This window comes from Bombus pascuorum, chromosome 10 (genome assembly GCF_905332965.1).
Source record: "Bombus pascuorum chromosome 10, iyBomPasc1.1, whole genome shotgun sequence".
In the NCBI taxonomy this organism is placed as follows: Eukaryota; Metazoa; Arthropoda; class Insecta; order Hymenoptera; family Apidae; genus Bombus; species Bombus pascuorum.
The window spans coordinates 1,106,228-1,126,787 of NC_083497.1; the positions used below are offsets into that span (position 1 = coordinate 1,106,228).

Consider the following 20,560-nt stretch of genomic DNA (forward strand, 5'->3'; position numbering starts at 1 on the left):
TTCCAGGCAGCTATTTTTAGTATGTCCGTTTTTACTTTTTGCTTAGCATGGTTGTTATCAGTTGTATCATAGCTGTGATTTGTAATGATTGCTGCTTGAATGCTTCGTTTAGTTCGCTTATCGTTCTTGTTAACATGTCGGTGCTTTTGATGGATTGTTTTAATAGTTCTTTTATTTCTGTAGCGTCGTTGGTGTTGTTGTTGTGGTTTTGGTTGGCTACGGGTGTTACTTCCTTGGTTGCTTGCGCGTAGCTTCGACTGCCAGTGGTGTTGATATTGTTGTGGTTGTTGTTCATTACGTACTGTACTTTAATTGGTGTCTCAGCTTCTGCCCTGTCTTGTTGTGTGTGGTGGTAGTTATATGTCCTGCTTCTAAGCGGCGGAAACAATTTACGTTGGAGTATTTTTCTGGCTGGGCAGCCTTTGTAGCTGGCTGGGTGGTTTCCGTTGCAGTTGTAGCACTTTACCTCGTTTATTTTTCCCGTATATGGGCAGTAAGTTGTCAGGTGCTTTCCTGCGCATTTGACGCACACCGGGTTTCTGTTGCAGTAATTTTTTGTGTGCCCATATTGTTGGCACCGCATGCACTGAGGTATGTCTTTTTTTTGTCTGGGTGGTTCAACTGTGATTATTGTGTTTAAGATTTGTTTAATGTCATAGATTTCCTTGTTGTTTTTGTTCGGTTCTAGTTCTATTAGGAACAGCGGTAGTGGTTGTTTGGTATCAAATCTCGTTATGTTGTTTATTGCTCTTACCTGGTGTCCGATTTTGGCTAGTTCGTCGCATATGTTGCTTGTGTTTGTTCTTGGGTGTAGCCCTCTGATAACTGCTTTATAGCTTTTGTCAGTTTTGAGCTGGTAGGTGTGGTACCCGGCGTTTTTTTCTTTTAGCACTTTTACCACTTTTCTGTAGGTTTCTGGGGCGTTGGTTTGCACTTTTACCTGGTCCAGTTTTAATTGTTTTATTGAGTAGTTTTCTTTGCCTGCCGTATTGTTTAGCAGTTCGAGGAGGGGGTCTATTACTTGCGCATCGATGTATATTGGCGGTGGTTTGGGGTTGTGTGTTATTGGTTTTTCAGTTGTTTCAGTTGTTTCTGGTTCCTTCTCTTGTGGTAGTATGCTGAAGGGGTTTTGTAGTGGGATTTCTTGGAGCCACTGCTTACTTTCTGTTTCTGCAGTCCTCCTAGTATTTGCGTTTGTTGTAATTTTTCTTCTTTTGCTGGGAGTTACGACCTTCCAGCTTTCGTCTTGTTGTGTTAGATCGTTGTTGGTGGTGTTTCTCTCGTCACTCATCTGAGTCATATCCATTTCGGTTTCTGTGCATTCATGGATTTCCATGGTTTTGTATATGGCGTATGTTTCACCGTTGTTTGATATCCTGAGCGGTGGCACTCGTTGCATTGCTTTGTTTTCCCCGCTTTTCGCACTTTCGGGGGCACTTTTTTCCACGTCCGATTTCGACGGAGAGACCTCTCCGGGCACCAGGCACGTCTGCACTCTTCGGCAGTCGAAAGGGAACTGCACACGTAGATTTGCGTGAAAAAATTTTTTGATGGTTTCTGTGCTGGTTTCGTGTTGAGCTCGAGTTTAGTTTTGAAACAGATAGCTTCATACGTATAACATAGTGGTTACCGAAAGCCTTGATGCATGTGCCTGCATAACAGTTGCGTGTGAAGTAGTAACGTATATCAAATAATGTGATTGCAAAGGTGAGTTTAATCCGCGAATCAACCAAAGACCTCAAAAGAACAATACAAGCACAGTTAAAATTAAGAAAATGTTTCTTCCAACTGTATAATCGTGCATAGATAATCACACATAATATATATGTGTAAAGATATAGGAGGGATTCGGAAATTCAAATAATTCACTTTATTTTACACACAACAGTTATACACATATATTATACTCTGAAGACCTCGTAATCCTACTCGCACGCTCGTGTCACGTAATTTCTGAATAATTACACAACTGTTGATTTTTAGAATAGTCTTTATTTTTTAGACTTAGAGTTTTATTAGAAAGGTCAATATTGTAACTGAATTGGAATTAAAAATGGAACTGTTTGAACTGTCTCGTACCATCAAAGAAGAAAGCTCGGTGTGGGTGTTCCCTTGTGAACTCAGAACGCGGATTCGTTGTCCACACTTTTTGGTGGAAAAGTGAGGGTAATGATCCGCGATGCTCATTGGTAAATGAATTAGGTAGTAAAGACAAGGAGAGCTAGATATGGCTCGTGGGCATCCTTGTTCATGGGAAAAGTCTTATCTTGCCAGGCACCCGCTTTCTCCGTATTAGGTAAGAGCGTGCAACAAACATAAGACGCTTACACACACATTCCCATGTACAGTGTAACTGTATCATCTTCCTAACAATATGTCGGGTTAAAGTTATGATTAAGGGTAGGGGCGTGTAATGAATCTTCGTTAGAATTGGTCATCGTTGTCATACAATCGAGGTAATGTTGATTAGCACAGGTGTGAGTATTACATTAGTAATACTGTAAACGATCTGTATCTTATAGTAAAGACGTTGTTTTACTCGCTTTACTCGCTGCCGCATGAGAGAATGTGTTTTCCGTGGCGGTGATGCTGCAGAGGAAAACTATGATGGGATGTGTCTAAGGGCACGAGATCATCGGATTCGTCGAGGAAAACCTTCGCTCGGAAAGTGAGGGAAATGGACGTCGCTGTCGATTGGTTAATTTCTATGTTGGTGGTTAGAGAAGGATGCTAGCCGCCCTTGAGAGAAAGTTGCTAGCGGGAAGCGTCTTTCGTGAGGAGAAGCAGACTTCCCGTATCTTCCCGCAGTAGATGATAAATTTAAAGACTGTTTGTCCGTTTGAAGGACCTTAGCTAACTAAATTCTAAGATTTATAGCGGGTCCTCAGGCTAACTGAACATGTACTGTGATAAAATAATTTACTTAAAATTCTGTATGAGAATTGATTGTAAATAATCTACTAAATAAAAAAAGAAAAAAGAAATATACTGTGAAGATGCATCGACGTCTGGTAATTATCTTGCCCGAAGAATAGGGACACGGGACAGAGACCATTGGAATGTTTACTGTCGAGTGCCGCTACGACTATTTCTTTTTAAGGAGAACCATACAATTATTCTATACTTCACTTAGGTAAAAACGTCCATCCCGTGACCGCGGCTACGTTCGGCGGCTAATTGTCTCCTCATTGTCGCCTCGAGCCCAAGCTCATTATCGCAAATCTCGGACAATTATAATCGGATTAACTTATAAAGATTGAACTGTTTGGGGATTTTCCAAAGAATTCCAAAGGAAAAGTCCGGTATCCTTTCATCTCCGACATATACATACATAATGTGTAATGTATAGAATGTATGGAGTATATAATGATGGACCTGGGACATGAACGTACAACGATAGATGCTGTTTCTCCTGCTCTCAAACTACACTTACTGTTTATACACCCTGTATATTTCACAATCGTAACGATGTACACATACACACATACAAACATACAAACATACACACCGTTTCCGTGAACGTGTCAAATTTTCATTCTCTGTTTCGCAAACGCCGATGCTACTTGTCGTGTTGCTGCCGTTGCTCTAGATTGTAAATTCGACCAGTTGCGGAGAGACGCGACCGCGAGGAAGCGCGAGTCGTAAAATCCCGTTACGATTAGACAATCGACGCCACCAACTGATCGATCTCCTATTTCGATTAGGATAATAGAGGTAGTTTAATGAGTATAAGGCTTGATTAACAGTTCAAAGATATTATATATTTCCAACAACCTTGTAGAAAAGATAGTTACGCTGGTGCGTAAGGTATAAGTTAAGTAGGCGAATGATCGAAGGGTGTAAAGCCGGTAAAGAGACGTTGATTGTTCTAAAGATGATAAACTAGTCTAGTCCGGTGACGATGTTGTCGCAAAGGAAAACTCTTGCTCGGTGGTAATCGCCCCACCACTTGTCGCTAGCGGGTGAGATTCCAATTTTTATCTGATGGAGCAATAACCATAAGGAACCTCTTCACTCGAAGATGTTTTATGCCAATTGACGGCCTTAACGGTAAATAAAAAAGCCTCGTTTTATGACAGCTCCTTAGGATTATCGCGGTCCGTTTAATTCTATGCGCACAGTTGGTGGCCGCCTTGAACGTAAAGAGTCGCCGGACGTGACAGGTCAGTAGATAACACGCAGTATTATCGTTAATAAAGTAATTATAGCGAATGCTTTAGTCGTCTGATGTAGCCAGTAAAATCTGAAATAAAAGAAAATATTATTAGTCGGATATAGAAAAATGTTTATATTAGTTACTAGTTTTCTATGCGTAGACATTTCTATACGTACATCGATAATCGCCGCCGCGCTGCATCTAAAGATTTAAGGTCTTCTTTAAAAATAAATTTCTTTATTCCTATAATGCAAAGTCTAATATACTTGTCCCAGTCCATATCCTGCAAGTCCAGTTCAACGATATCGCTGTCTTTTAGCGTTTTTACTTCCTTCATCATATCCATAACGTTATCTGTTTTGAAGGACCATTGCCGTATGCTAAAGTAGTGTGTCACTGTCGACATCGTATCGTAATATTTGCTAAATTTCATCATTCTGAAATACCATTTTTAAATATTCCAACGTGCGGTTGCTCATTGCTTGACAAACGATAGAATACTCACTTTGGTTTACTACCTTGAAGCCTTAAACAGATATCCATGATAAAAGCAGGCAAAGTATGCAGAAATAAGGTCAGAATAGTAAAAACATATCTGTTAGATACCATCGCACACGCCGGGTACCACATCAAATCGTTCATCGGTGTTTCGATGGCATATTTCACGAATGTATCCTTCAGCTCACCGTAACTTGAAAATTGAAACGTTTACGCTGATAGAGATAATCGAATTATATTTCAATGTCATATATTCAATCGATATCATTATTAGAGTATCTCAGGAAATATTATATAATTTCAGCCATGCCTCCAATTTATTAAATGAAGCTCTGTTGAGTGCAAAAGTGAACGTAAGCATAGAATGCTTAAAGGAGCAACTGACTTAATTATATTACTTATTTATTTGCTACTTGTTTCAAACCAGATACCATTCATATGGCAAATACAGTATGCTTACGTATAGTTTGAATCGTTCGTTTAATAATTTAATAATTCAGACTTGTAATTTCGTAGTAAACGTAACAAGGTTTGCAATTATTCGTTATTATTTATTTAAATGTAATTAAATTCTTACGGAACATTGTTAAAGAAAATTATAAATATGTTTCAGACCCTCGATATCAGGATCACATAGGAAGAAGCTAATGCAAAGTCGAAGACAGAGTCTGGCAGGTATCGTTGGTTTGCTCTCGTACTTTTGTTATTGCCAGATGAGACTGTAGAAAAGCATTGTCAATAATGAAATTAACTCTAGCTAATGACGTGTTTAAACTATAACTGCAGCGACATTTATCAACAAAACTAATCTCTTAAGAGCCCTTAATAGCATACGTCGAGCATACAGGGTTATCCATTTAACACGGGACCCGATCTAGCGAGGACATATGAAAATGACAATATCGTAACACGTATGCTTGTTATTACAGTCGAACGTCGTTCGCCACCTATCAGCTGTTGCTGTGCAATAATTAGGCAAGAACACAGAGCGGTTTGATGGTCGCCTAAGAACTTTAAATTTGACGTCGCAATAGATGGAGGGGCCGCAGTGATAATAAGAAGCGATATCAAACACCACTTACACAGTCAAATTAGTCAGGAACACGTCCAAGCGACCACCGTTACAATACAAACTAACAGCAATTACTTGCAGATGTCAGCAATTATATACACCACCGCGACACTAAATGACATTACAAAAATGAGAAGAGTATTTTCAATCCTTATGTGACAAATACATCGCAGCGGAACACTTCAATGCAAAGCAAACGCTATGGGGCCCAAGAATTAACATACCTTGAGGTAGGACACTAGAAAAATATATTAGAACTAGTAATCTCAATATATTATCTACAGAAAGACCAACATGACAGATCTGAATAAAGCACATGACATGCTTGATTTTGCAGTTATAGGAGGACTAAACGCAAACAAATTAAAAATAACACCCAGTTTAAAGCTTAGCTCCGATCATACACCGATAATAATAGAATATGCAAGCGAACCAATACTTTGTAGGAATCCAGAGCCGCTTTGCGATAAAACCACCAAATGGCAAACATTTAAACAACTGATTGAGAACAACATCGACAACATTGACAAAAATTATACAACAGCACGGGCAACTACTATTTATGAACCAAACAACAGGCAAACAAAAATAATTCAAACAGACATCCTTGACAAAATCAGAGAAAAAAGGAAAGCGAAAAACATATGAATGGTGAAAACAAAAAACGTCTGAAGAAAGTTGCAAAGGAAATAAAAAGTAAAATAAAAGATCATAATAATAACGAATTCTGAAAATTCATAGAAACATTCTCTGCGCACGAAAATGCCAACTGCTCTTTATGGAAAGCCACAAACGAAATAAAGAAGTCAATAAAATACCTCATTCTGCCGTCGACTGCCGAAGCGTGTGGACGTATGTCTGGTGCTCAGTGAAGTTTGCAATGCAATGGGTGATGAGCTTCCGTCGAAAGTGAATTGAAACAGAAACGAACCAGGTGTTTACTGGACTTAGTCGTGGAAAATCCTACGCTTCTGATCTTTGCTCCAGATCATGGCCTCTCGACTGGTTATTTCAATTTGAATTGACTGGCTCGAGGATGGCCCAAGTAATTCGATCGGGCTCTCATGAGCAAGACTGTAATCGCACTGTTCTACCTCCTCTGTGGCAAAGGGATGGTCTGTCCCATTTCTCAAACCATACAAACAACATGTAAATGTGACTACAAAGGAACGCGTGGATAAATTGTAAGGTAGAAAATATATATTTTAAATACTGAAGTGTAATTACAAGTCGTAATATACCCTATGACTGAAAAGCAAAAAAAAAAGCCTGAACCCAACGCCGCCTATTTACCGTTTATGGTTTGCCTTCGACGCAGTCTTTTGTCTATACGCTGTCGATGGCTTCAGTGCTTGAGAAAACTAAAAGACTAGATGTAGAGTTTTCTTACAAGTGATGATCACTTCAACGATAGTTAAAACAATAAAAACGTAAACACTAATCGGAACTGTTGAAGTGATCGTCACTTCTGAGAAAACTCTACATCTGGTCTTCGGTTTCTCAAGCGCCCAAGGTTATCGAAAGCGCATAGACAAAAGAATGCGTCGAGGAAAGACCATAAGCGGTACACGTCCGACGTTGGTTTCGGCAGTTGTTTCAGTCTCAGGGTAACGTTGCTAGCGAGAGGATCTGGATCGGCTTACATAGTACTACATATTTTGTAATTTATTATTCACAATATATATACATTCAATACCTTGCAGTTTGCCCACGCATTTCTTTATTTCCATCCACTGAATAACCTTAACAGGAACGAATCGTCAACAAGTCATATTACCACTTTTAGCAGATTCGCGATATTAGAATCTACAGACGATTCTATGGACGTAGTTGAAACATTAACAAATCAACGTACGCAAAAAGACCCCCCCCCCACCAACCTTCATCGATGATGTCATCGACATTCAAATAATGATAAATTCAATCGGGAAAGATGTTAACAAAGCGAATTACAAACCAAAAATAAAAAATAATCAGACCGCTAGGGATAGTCGTCCACATGTTATTTAGTAATTAAATTAGAAAAATTTACCAAATGTTCAGCTAGACAAATCGTAAAGTACAAATTAGATAATAGTAAAAAAAAAAAAGTACAATAAGGAGAAGAGGATCGCTGAGAAAGAGAACCTCGTGCTTTCGCCCGATGATCTTTTGCCTCTGCGTGTTCCTGAAACTTCGAAGCAAGCAAGTGCACCCGACTCTCTCTCTCTTCCCACATGTAACGTAAATTTCTTTTTTAATAACAATCGTTACCTTGGCTTGTGCTCACCTGAAATTTAATTACAATGTAGTCTTTTTTTTCTTATTTGAAATTGCATTCAACTGCCAGAGATATTGGCGAATTACAATGAAATTATCCACATTCTTACAAACATCGAGGCCGTCTTTCCCTCCCTCTCCTCCGATAATTTTCATTATTAACGTATTAAACATTTTCTTCTACGTCGTATTTCAAAATTTTTTAACTATCAGCGTCTCCAAAGCGACCGCTATTACCTGATTTTGAATCGTTCTGTTGTAAATACGTCTAACGTAAGAATAAGGAACAAGGGAAGCAATTAAGATACAACAAGACACTTCACGGAATTCCTATTTAGACAGAGGAATTAAAAAAAATAGATATTAATTGAACCCTGCTAGCAGTGGCTGGATCCGTTCGGGCAACGATACAAGTTGTTTACGTTAAAGCAATGAGAAGCTGCACGTATCTCTAAACGACAGATGTTACGTCAGATGGTATTTGATGTAATCTCAGAATGTTGTTCCCGAACAATCTTAATTATGTAGCCATGTTTGGTATAATTTTCTATATATAATATTGTAGTATCGTGGACAAAAGGCCTAAAAAATATCTGGTAGACCATAAACATTATAGTGTCACACACCTAAGAGGACCATCCGCTCAGTAACCAGATAGGCCGAACACCCCGCATATCACGCCTGTTGAAACAATAACTAAACGAGCCCCCTCCAAAGGGACTAGACTCTCGGCAGAAGGACCTTCCTGAACTAGCGTTAAGTCAGTCCGCTCTAGCATCTCGAATCAGTCTGTCTTAATATTCCGAACCACGCTGTTGTAACCGTCACTCCGTCAGATTTCTGCAATAAATCTCATTGTCGCATACAAAGTCTATTTTCTTCACCCTGTTTGTGAAAGAATCGTTTCGTTCGAACTTATAAGCGATGTAAAATTCGAAAGAAAATACAAGCAAGAACGTTGTCGAAATTAAGAGATAAAGAAGCAGAACGGGCTACGCAAGAAATGCTCCTAGGGAACCACAGGAACCATATGAAACGGTATGTATAAAAGATCAAGGAAACCGAAATCTAACATATACGTGCACAACAATTTGCAAAAGTTACGCTTAGATCACAGTAACAGAAGGCAATCAAGCTAACGTCTCCAATCTTCTTGTCAAAGAAGTAGACGAAGTCTTAGGCATAAGTAGTAGACGAAGAACTTAGGCACCACACATCATTGATAAACTACTCTCTATGGAAAACAATCAAAGACATTTAAAGGCATATTAAACGAACACCACCGTGGAAAAACGACACTAAGTGAACAAAGGATAAACAGAACTGGCTGCAAAATACCTGCAAGTCATCTTCGATACAAACGATCCACACACAATGAAACGTACTTGATTTATAAGCAAATACTATAAGAAATTATATGGCAAACATTCGCGCACCAAATGATTGATACAGGCTCAGGGAAGGGAACGATGCTCAGTTTACAAGCACGTCCGATCCGCTTAAGGATCTGATCTGATTATACGAACTTGATTCGAAAAAAATGTTAGCACGTTTTTATAATTCATGCAGCTAAATGGAAATGAGTTGACTGTATATGTACACAGAAGAAATTTAGTGCAGTCCCCTTTTACGTTCAATGCCGTTTTCTCAGTTATATATAATCTTTAGCATTTGAATTATTTCATTTACGATGAAATGCTTTTCATTTATTGGCGTTCCCATTGATCGTGTCACTTAAATAAATCACAGGTTTTACGATACTCTAACAATTTAATTAAATTACTTGAAAAAGTTCCGTAATAAATATTACTTGATAGGGCGTGCGTTATTCGTACAGTTGTACACTTTGACGTTCATATCACGATGCTGCGTGATGTGCCATGCGGCACATAATATCGTGTCGACCACATAATCAACGGGTACTGTATCTGTTATTATGTCTGGATTAGCCAATGCTACTTTAGCGAAACCTCTGCTGATAAACATTCCGAGAGCTGCAACAACAAACTTGGTTAAAACTAATTCATGCTTCTCGACTGTCTCGAAATGTGTCTGATAAATAGATAGGTAGGATATTTGTAACTGACAGCAAAAGTAGAGCTTATTTAATTTGTACTTTGGAATTTCTCCAGCTGGACATTCGGTAAATTTTTCTAGCTTTATTGCTAATTAACATGTGCTAATTAACAAGTTTGTCTATTTTATTTCTTTAGTGTGAAGTGTAGATGCTGGGGTACTGTTGCTTTTTCTTTTCATTTAGAAGTCGTGGAAGAAAAATCGGATTACGGGCGCCGGGATTTGAAACCCGGGTCCCGAACGTTTATCGCCTTCGATTCATTGTAAAGAAAAGATTATTTATTTCTGAAATGGAGAAAGCTTTCCAGCTGGAGTATTCCGAGAGATCTTATGGCAGATACCTCAGATCTTTCATTTAATCGAGAAGCATACTTGTGAGACGTACATCGGTGATTCTTTCCTCCTAAAATGTTCAGTAAACAGCGTGAAAATATATTTGAAAGTGAGGAGAGTAGCGATGACGGAGTCTATAACTATTGTTCGAAGTGCCCAAAATCACCCCAAATGTGTTTGGAATGTTTTAACGAATACCATGCGATATAGAATAATGTAATATATTATCCAGAATATAAATTGATAAAAAGTATGGTATAATGTGTTTTTAATATTTTTATGTTGTATATCCTACATATAATGTCGTATATTTAATTAACTCGAACAAGAAGAGCATCATCATACTTTGATGATGGGGCCTCCACGGAAGTATACCCGTCGCATAAATATGTGCGACATGGCAACGAACGTGTTATTTTTTCGTAGTTTTCCACGGAATGTCTCTATAAATTTCGACAATTCGTTATTATTATCATCTCTTATTTTACTTTTTATTTCCTTTGCAAGTTTTTTTAAATGTTTTTTCTTTAAATGTTTTCACATGTTCTATGTTTTTGCCATTTTGCTTTCGTTTTCCTTTTTTCTCTGATTTTATCAAGAATGTCTAATGGAATTATTTTTGTTTGTCTATTATTTGGTTCGTAAGTAGTAGTTGTCCATGCTGCTTCTTGTATAATTTCTGTCAATTTCGTTGATTTTGTTCTCAATCAGTTGTTTAAATGTTTGCCATTTGGTGGTTTTATCAGAAAGCGACTCTGGATTGATATAAAGTATTGGTTTGCTTGCGTATTCTATTATTATCGGTGTATGATCAAAGCTAAGCTCAAGACTGGGTGTTATTTTTAATTTGTTTGCGTTCAGTCCTTATATAACTGCAAAATCAAGCAAGTCAGGAGTTTTGCTCATTCGGTGTTCGCTCTGATTCTACAATTTCTTGTTGTGAGTGATAGTTGCTGTATGTTCTGCTTCCAAGCGGTGGAAACAGTTTACGTTGCAATTTTTTTAGCTAGCTGGGTGGTTTCCATTACGGTTATAACATTTTACTTTGTCTGCTTTTCCTGTATATGGACAATTTGTCGTTAAGTGGTTTTACTGCTACAGTAATTTTTGTGTTTTTCCGTATTGTTGACACCGTGTGCATTGCGATACCCTTGCGATGCCCTTCTTATAACAGGGTGACACAATCTTCACTATTGCGTTTAGGATTTTTTTAATGACAAAGATTTCTTTGCTGTTAGTTTTGGATTCAAGTTCTATTAAAAACAGATAATAACGCCATGGTAGTCTTTCAGCTATGTGGCTTACTGCCGAATATCGGTGGCACCGGGGTCAAAGTGCACCGACTAAATGAGGGAGTCGTTCGTTCCCGGATCCTGTACAGGGCTCCGGTGTGGGCAGGAGATCTGATGGCGAGTCGTCGCAGTCTCCTTTTGCCGAAGATGCTGCGTAGGACGGCCGCCTTTAGGATCATAAGGGCGTCGACGTCTGTCCCTGGCGATGTTTTCTCCGTTCGAGCTCCAGGCCTTGGCGCTCCAACGAGTGTACGAAAACTTGAACAAGACGTTCGGGGAGAAGCTAGGCGAGACGTATGGTAGCGGTGGTGCTTCGACCTACTCGCCCAAGATCAGGTCCGTGGTTCCCGTTATACTTCCGGATGACGCAGGCACTCGCCGGGCATGGAGTATTCGATGAGTGCGTGCAGAAAATTGGAAGAGAGTCGACGAACATCTGTCACCACTGCGAAGAAGGCGAGGACACGGTCCAGCCCACGCTGGAGTTTTGTCCGGCGTGGGAAGCCCCCCGCCGTGTCCTGCGACTAGCGATTGCCGAAAGTGTAGACCCGTCGTCAGTCGTGGAAGCGATGCTGAGGGGCAACAGGAATTCCTCGGAATCCGCTTCTATTGCGAAGAAGTAATACTCGCAAAGGAGTTTCTCGCTCTTGTAGTGTTCCGCGCCGAAGGGCGACCTTGCGCCGCCCTAAGTGGTCATAGAGGTCGTCGCACCCAGGAGGTTCTGGGATCTCCTCGGACTTGCACGACGGCTTAGGGGAAAGCGTTGAGAGGAGTAGTCTCTCTCGAGTGACGGCTCCCTCAGAATGAGAGAGGACGCTGGAGTGCTCCGGCAGCAATTCGAAAGAGATCCCGGAATACCTTTGTTGAGCGTCAGGTGGGACACCATGGGGTTTTAGTCGGTAAATTCGACATTACCCCGCCGCCTCCCAGAAGAGCGGCGGGTGTCCATGAGGATTTCCCCACGTATATAAAAAAAGTCTTTATCAACAGCATTTATACACTTTGCGCAAGAAGTATATTTTCAGATAGTTTCGAATGAGTGAGTGAAAATTTGACGCTGCTTTATTCTATTGCAGATTGATTCCTTCCTTATGATAGTTAAGGAGAATTATGACCTTGTGATACGAAAGACTCATATTATTCCGAATCACTCGAGTATGATTGAACGCTCTTACATGCAATATGTGTAAATGAAATATGCAATGATGAAGAATTAACATTATAAATATTTATAGAAATACCTATATGTGCAGTGATATTGCCCAACCAACCAGGAGACGGTTCCTTCAGCGACACATTAATTATACTTGGTCGCACTATCGCAACTGGGAAACCTGTACCGTTGCTGGATACAATCTGTTCTGCCAGATTCTTTGTGAACGTGTATGTGTTTGGATGAATTTTTAAAATTCTTTCTTCTAATAGCTTAATCGACTCTTCGTCAAGACTGTCACAAACCTCAATCACATTAGATGGTTGTAAACTCGTGCTGAAAAATTATCAATAATAGGATATCATATAGTATCATCTACGTAGCTTGGAATCCACACTCCCGGGAACATTGAGAATAGCAACAGTGCAACATGTACGCCACTACGATCCTATATCGTGCATCATCTATGAGCTTTTGCCGGAAGTATGGTAAGACGAGAACATCGAGCGATTTCGTCGTCGGTATTGTCGTCGACGGAGTTTAATTTTGATGCCACTGTAAATAAAAAACGATACCCATTTTCTATACGATAATTACGTTCTATGAGTTATTTCGCTGCATCTATTTGGCTTCTCTTGTTTGTCATTTGTACGTTCGATATATTCACAGCAGATAATTACTAAATTTTATGTTACAACGTAGAAGAAAATGATTAACTCAACAGTTAAAAAGAAGAAATAACGAACGAAATATGTAGATAAAGGATAACGAAGTTTGTAAAAATGCAAATAATTACATTACAATTACATTTAAGGTAAACATAATTCAAAATTTCAGTTATCGAAGAAAAGAGAAGAAAAACGAGGACGGGAAAATGCACAGAAGTGGACGCACATGTTTGCTTCGAAGCTTCGTGGGTGCACAGGGACATGAAACTGTGTTTGACAAAAACACGGGGCTCGCTTCTCTTTATCCTATAATATGTACAGAACAGCGACCCTTTTCTCCTTATTGGCTTTTTTATTTCTCCTTAATCAGCGACAATGAAATTGTTCTGCGTTCTCGTCTCATTATACTTCTGACAATAGCTCATAGATGGCGTATGATATATGAGTCTAACATATTGAACGTGTCACATGTTACAGTGTTCCCATCATAAACATAAAAACAAAGTGCGCAACAAATCACATGCACGGCCGCGTATCAGGTCTGGAAACTCTAGAAAAGGAGTTAGAGCTATGAATTTCTAAAGGTATGCTTTATAAATTACTTGCCACTAAACATAGATAATATAAACTAAACTACTTTTCATAAGTGTTTCTTTAACGTACTTAAGGTAAACATAAAGTATTTCACGTGTATTTAACAATACTGTCTATAACAGTAGCAGATTTCAGTCGCAGACACAAGTCGTATTGCGCGGCGAATCCTAGCGATTTGATTGAAACACCTTATTTCTGATAAACATTTTTTGATACGTAATAGTCTTAGCCTCTGTCCCTCTGCCCCTACAGCAACAACAGTTCCCAGAACTGTGTATGTGAAACTGCTCATACTATTCGTCACCGACCGGTACGTGACGTTACTGTTTACGTTTACATATTTAATGCACAAATGCATTATTAGACAAGGAAACGTGGAGCCTCTATGTAGCGTTCTCTGTCTATCCCTATATTATCCCTATATTATCTTTATAGCTTGCTCGCGCACTCTATTCTTATATCTCTATGTTATAGCCAGTTAGGTGGATAATCCTGTATTTGTCACGCTATAACTGTCACTAAATTGCGGATAAAGTTATGGGAAGCTTTAAAATGGAAAAATTCACACAATTTCAAAATGTTCTTTCAATACCTAATCTTTATCATTAGCAGATTGTTAGAAATGCATTATTATTGATTATCCTCTATATAAAATTTCTTAGACTTACGCCTGTTTTAACAAGTATTTTTTATTTCAATGGATACACGTAAGCGTTAGTTAGATAAATAAATAAACAAATTATACAAAGCTATCAATTACTTTCATTGTTTATTGATTTTTAGAAGTAGAGTTATTTACGATAATAAAAAAATGTTTAAGGAAATTTAATTATTAATATAGTTTAAATATTAAATATCATTTATCCTTACCTGTACACTTTTTCCTCAATCTCTGATAGATTTGCGTTACTATAAGCTGTGCTAACATGAATAACGCTAATTACATGCTTCAGTTCATTGCACAACTCAATGATACTAAAAGTACCTTTCACATTTGTATTCACGGCCGTACTCAAGGGTTCCTTGAAGTTCAAAGTGGCCGCAACGTGGAACAATATGTTCACATTCTCTATCAACATATTTCTGTCTTCTTGCGAAAGACCTAATTTTGGTAGACTTATGTCACCCTCTACGGGGTGAACCTTTTTTAATGCTGAGGGATTCTTTGCTTTGACATCATCGAACATCTGAAGAAGAAAAGATACAAGCTCAGTTTCCAATATAGATTCTTATTGAATATACTAATTTTCTATCAACACATTGTTATATATATATAATATGAAATTAAGAAATTAATGAAATGTGAAATTAATCGGTTTGGTTTGTGAATGTCTTAAATATTGAAAGCTACGAAAATGTTATTTACGTACAGGATCATCTATGATCTCTTTATACCGTTGTTCCATCGTTTGGTGTTTCTTTGGACGAAGCAGAATAAAAATAACGACGATGCGTGGACACACGCGAATTAGTTTCTCCAGGAGGCCCTTCCCCACGAAACCAGATGCCCCAGTTATGAAAATTCCAGTTCCGGCATAAAATCCCTCGATGGAATTCACCTTATTTAACTTTTCTGTAAATTCCGTACTCATTGTGCTAATACTACAGCACCCTCACGCTGTCAATTTCGATATCTGTAATTGAATAATAAAAAATAATATCTCGGAAACTAGATGAGTCTACTCCTTATATGTATAGGACAAAGTTGTTTAGAATATCGATTTCTGGAAAAATCATCGAAACCGGAAGGTAGCCAGCATTTCTGAAGTTTTGCAAGGAATTAACATTTTTCTCAATTTCGCTGCTTTATATTTTATCTGAACTGCAGTGTGAGACATGTAATGACTTATTTCTAAGTACATTACATTCGAAAGAGGGTATATAAAGTAGATGAGTATATAGCTTCGTATATACGAAAAAGTTTTCATTGTACAGGGTTGTCCACTTACATAAGTCGGAACTCGCGCAACCGAGTGTCACGTAAAATAAAAAAGAGAAACCGAAGACGGAAAATAAAAGATAAAGTAAAAAATAAAAAAGAGAGAATTTATTTCTTAGCACTTGGTTTACACTAACTATAATTTACTTCTGAACTCCAGCCGTGACTTTCTAAGACTGAAGTTCTTACTATTTGACTCTCCATCGGATCTGTTTCTTTTTTCTTTGTCACTTCTCAATATCCCCACTACCCATGCATTTCTTAGGCGTCCGTAACCGTTACCACACACTCCTTCGTTTCGAACATTCGGCAGAAGGACCATTGGGATACTGATGACTCATTAAGCACTTCGGCGATATACATTGTCGTCACTTTCTAATAGGAATTCCTTGTTTATTAAGAATATACATATGTAATATATATATATATATATATATATATATATATATATATATATGTCGGAGATGAAAAGACACCAAACCTTCCCTTTAGAATTCTTTAGAAAATCCCCAATACCTTAATCTTTGTAAGCTAACCTGATTGTAATCGTCCGAGATCTGCGATAATGAGCTTGGGCTCGAGGCGACAACTAGTCGTCGAACGTAGCCGCGGTCACAGGATGAACGTTTTTACATAATAGAGGCATGGAATAATTGTTTAGCTTTCCTTAAAAAGAATAGTTGTAGCGGCACTCGACAATAAACATTCCAATGGTTTTTGTCCCGTGGCTCGCCACACACAGACCCTATTTTTCGGACAAGATGATTACCAGACGTCGATGCATCTTCACAGTACAGTTCTTTCTTTCTTTTTTTTTATTTAGTAGATTATTTACAATCAATTCTCATACAGAATTTTAAGTAAATTATTTTATCACAGTACATGTTCAGCTAGCCTGAGGACCCGTTATAATTCTTAGGATTTAGTTAACTAAGGTCCTTCAAACGGACAAACAGTCTTTAAATCTATCACCTACTGCGGGAAGATACGGGAAGTCTGCTTCTCCTCACGAACGACGCTTCCCGCTAGCAACTTTTTCTCAAGGGCGACTAGCATCCTTCTCTAACCACCAACATAGAAATTAACCAATTAACAGCTACGTCCATTTCCCTCACTTTCCGAGCGACATAAAAGATATAACTTAGAAAAAACGAAGCTGGCACCCCGCTGGGTTACAAATTGTAAAATAACCAAAATAAAAGAAAAAAAATAAAAAAAAAAAACTTTCCGAGCGAAGGTTTTCCTCGACGAATCCGATGATTTCGTGCCCGTAGACACACCCCATCATAGTTTTCCTCTGCAGCATCACCGCGACGGAAAACACATTCTCGTGCGAGCTCGTCAGCGAGAAAGACAACGTCTTTACGATCAGTGAATACTTCACGTTTTTAACAAAGAGTCAGACTTAGACTTTGGAGGAAAGTACATTATGCTATCCCGTTGACTGCGGATTCGTTATCGTACCTAAGACCATTGTCATTAGTATCGAATCACCGCAGTTACTTGTCGATTCTGTAATACTCACACTTGTGCTAATCAACATTACCTCGATTGTATAACAACGATGGCTAATTCCAGTGAAGATTCATTACTCGCCCTTAACCCTAATCAACCCTAACCTAATGTTAACCCGACATATATATATTGGGCAATAAAAGTTATATATATATATATATATATATATATATAAATTACATATGTATAAATTTTCATTCAAATAATCATTTAAATAGAGCCATTGGATATTTGAGAGTTCAAATAAAAAATACAAGTAAATTATTTGTTGTTTGAACAAGTCTAAATACATTATTTAAAATAATGGAATCAATTATTATTTATAAATATAATTCTTGTTTATTACTTTTACCCATTTTTAATTAATATCTATCGGTCGTTGAACAAATTTATCTTTACACAAATATAACATTTCAATCGGCAAGATTACTGTAAATTACAATTTGTAATTTTTAATGCTGCCTGTTAACGACGAATACGCCAATATCAAATCAGCTTTAGAACAACTTGTACGAAAAGCAAATGTAAACTGCAATTTGTCTATTGGAAAATAACGATATTAATTTTACGACTTCTTCATTGTAGAAAATGAAATAGATAAGATAAAACCAAATCTATTTATTTATACGTTATTATTCGTTTCCTAATTAAATCCAAATGCGAAAGTCTTTTAAACGGTATCAAAAAATAATTTAATTATTATTTCTTATTGGCGAATTATATTTTAAAGACTTGTGTTTAAATAAGAAATTTAATTCTTATTCGCAACTAAAATATTATATTAGTTTGTTACTTATTATTTAATAGTTAAATAAAATGTTACCTAGCACTAGATGCACATTTATTTACCTTTGTTCTTTTTATATACTACTCTTGTGGAATTAACATGTCAAATATAACTGCTCAACTTAAATACTACCGTTCATTGACATATCTCGAGCATCGAGGTGTCTCGTTTCATTTTATAGGAAGTTTGGTACCGATAACCGGCTGCCCTTAACTGAAAAGTCGTGCTGCGCCAGCACGCTTCAAACATACGAAATGTGAAATTTACTACCACTTTGTGTACGTCAAAGTAAGTTCCACTTACTTGATCTTCCCTGTTTCTTCTTCGGTTATTTTTCTCTTCTGTCTCGCAACACCGTGATTACCGTTGACGGCCTCGTTTCTTCAAATTGTTACACAGCAGCGTGGTATTTCTTCTCGCCTCACCGATGGTACATAAAATAAGTACGATGGCGGTCCGTAATTGCAGGAAAGGCACGAAATTCGTCGTTATATCTTCGTGGAGTTCTTTTCTTCTTTTCGGTTTCGTGAATCGTATCGCGAAATGGAACGGAAGCTCAGTTCGCTTCTCACCGTTAGTCGCGATCAAACGAAAATAAGGATAGTAACTGCTTCTTCTTATCTGTTTTCTTCATCGACGTTACTTTTATACTCCCCTCCGTCACGATCACGTCTTACAGGAGGGAAAACGTGGAAAGGAAGAGGGAGAAGGAAATAGAGATACGAGGAGAAGAATAAAGGAGCAAAGAGCAAGAGAGACAAAAAAGATACATGTCGCGTAAAAAATATCAACTAAACAGTTTTAGGCACTTTTCTCTCAGAAGAAGAGTCTTAAAAAATTATTATTAATGTGATATAGAAGGATATATTCACGCGAAGGAATATTACAAGAGAAGTGAACACCATTTATTCCTCATATGTTACTCATATGTCAGTTTAATCAATGAAAAATAATACTTATTTCTGATTGTGTAACAATTTTGTGGTACATGTAACATATCGTAATTAATATTTTGTAGCCATTTCTTCTGGATTAATAACAGTAGCGTAGCGATGCGGCATCGATCGAATACCGTATAGTACTTTATTCCATTCTTCTATTAAATTTGGTAGTAAGTCTCTCCTTCTCCCTCTCTCTCTCTCTCTCTCTTTCTCTCGCGCGCGCTTTGCAGACAAGGACCTTGCGCTTTATTTATTTTAGGACTTTCGATACATGCTTGAGGTTGTTGGGATGCTGAAAGAACTATTGTAATTTTCTGGCATTTTATTTCAATGTATGGTAGCGTATGAATTTCCAAAATTTCCCTATACACGATTCATTATACCCACAATGTTAATTAATAAAGGGACTAATTACTTCAGCGAAGAAAGCTCCACATACTGTAATGCATTTTCCATCATGTGGAACAGTTGGTGTTCGATACCAGGTGTTATTTCTTGTGCAAACTGAAGCCAGATTAAATTATATTTATCCCAAAAAAGAAATTTCTTCCCTGTTTTCCAATTTCATAGAGTCGAGTCACGATATTTTTCGGCAAACATTAATCGGATCATTTTATTTTTCTTACTAATTGGTTTAATGGTATTTTCCGCGGTAATTCTGATTAAATGTCCTACGTTATGTAATCTTCTCGGTAACGTATATCGACCAATATTAGCAATGTTTTCTTCCTGCAGTTCAACCGCGACACGAGTAGCTGTCTTCTTTCGGTCCGTAATCGATTTCCGCTTTAAAATATTATCAATTCTTTTCGTCGTAATTCGGGATTGCGCGGACGATCTTCAGCAAAAAGCCACGCATTGGATATTTGTAGAACCTTTGGAAATAGGGTACTTGCCCTCAAAGAGAGAGAGTCAAACTAAATAAATTAGTGCTAACAGGCAAGAAGTACATTCGAGTCGAGTACTCACACGAGTTGAAGACACATAGATTGTGAGAACGAGGAACGAAACAAAAATTAACTAGGAGTTACGTACGATTGTATGAAGAATTGTGAAGCGGCGCGAATACAAATATTGACGTATTCGTACTTCTTATACTCGATAAGACTGAAACAACACGCAAACAGCCAAGAAAAAGAAAGATACACAGAGGAAGAGTCAATACAGTGGATCGGAGGCAAACGTTCGTAACAATGAAAATAAAAACCAAGGGGCAACATTATCACACGGAAGAGAATCGGGCGATCGCCTGAAATTGTTAGAAGCTGGAGAACGAA

General features: G+C 38.0%; 1 protein-coding gene and 1 long non-coding RNA gene across 3 annotated transcripts in view; one reads left to right on the forward strand and one right to left on the reverse strand.

Annotated features, from left to right (window-relative positions):
- Nucleotides 1–7,428, forward strand: part of LOC132911168 (uncharacterized) — a 27,873-nt gene extending 20,445 nt beyond the window's left edge. The window contains exons 9-10 of one of the 2 annotated variants that reach the window (XR_009658930.1): nt 5,268–5,956; nt 6,064–7,428. This is a non-coding gene — a long non-coding RNA (uncharacterized LOC132911168). Of the gene's footprint in view, nt 1–5,267 lie in introns of both variants that reach the window. The other variant, XR_009658927.1, reaches the window with a different exon arrangement.
- On the reverse strand, nt 3,996–18,951 carry LOC132911157 (putative fatty acyl-CoA reductase CG5065). The gene is made up of 8 exons (XM_060967565.1): nt 18,646–18,951; nt 15,472–15,735; nt 14,972–15,288; nt 12,928–13,175; nt 9,796–9,979; nt 4,662–4,847; nt 4,333–4,593; nt 3,996–4,243 (listed from the first exon to the last, which is right to left on the reverse strand). Exons 2-8 carry the CDS (start codon nt 15,691–15,693, stop codon nt 4,165–4,167), a joined length of 1,497 nt encoding a protein of 498 aa, XP_060823548.1. The 5' UTR covers nt 15,694–15,735; nt 18,646–18,951; the 3' UTR covers nt 3,996–4,164.
- Between the last annotated feature and the right edge of the window lie 1,609 nt (nt 18,952–20,560).

Bases quoted from the DNA above. Each gene is read 5' to 3' on its own strand.
- LOC132911157 (XM_060967565.1), bottom strand. From the start codon at position 15,693: ATGAGTACGGAATTTACAGAAAAGTTAAATAAGGTGAATTCCATCGAG. The intron at 15,289-15,471 runs GTACGTAAATAA...TTTCTTCTTCAG, and splicing joins AAGAGATCATAGATGATCCT to ATGTTCGATGATGTCAAAGC. The intron at 4,848-9,795 runs GTAATATTTATT...TCAATTTTCAAG, and splicing joins AATAACGCACGCCCTATCAA to TTACGGTGAGCTGAAGGATA.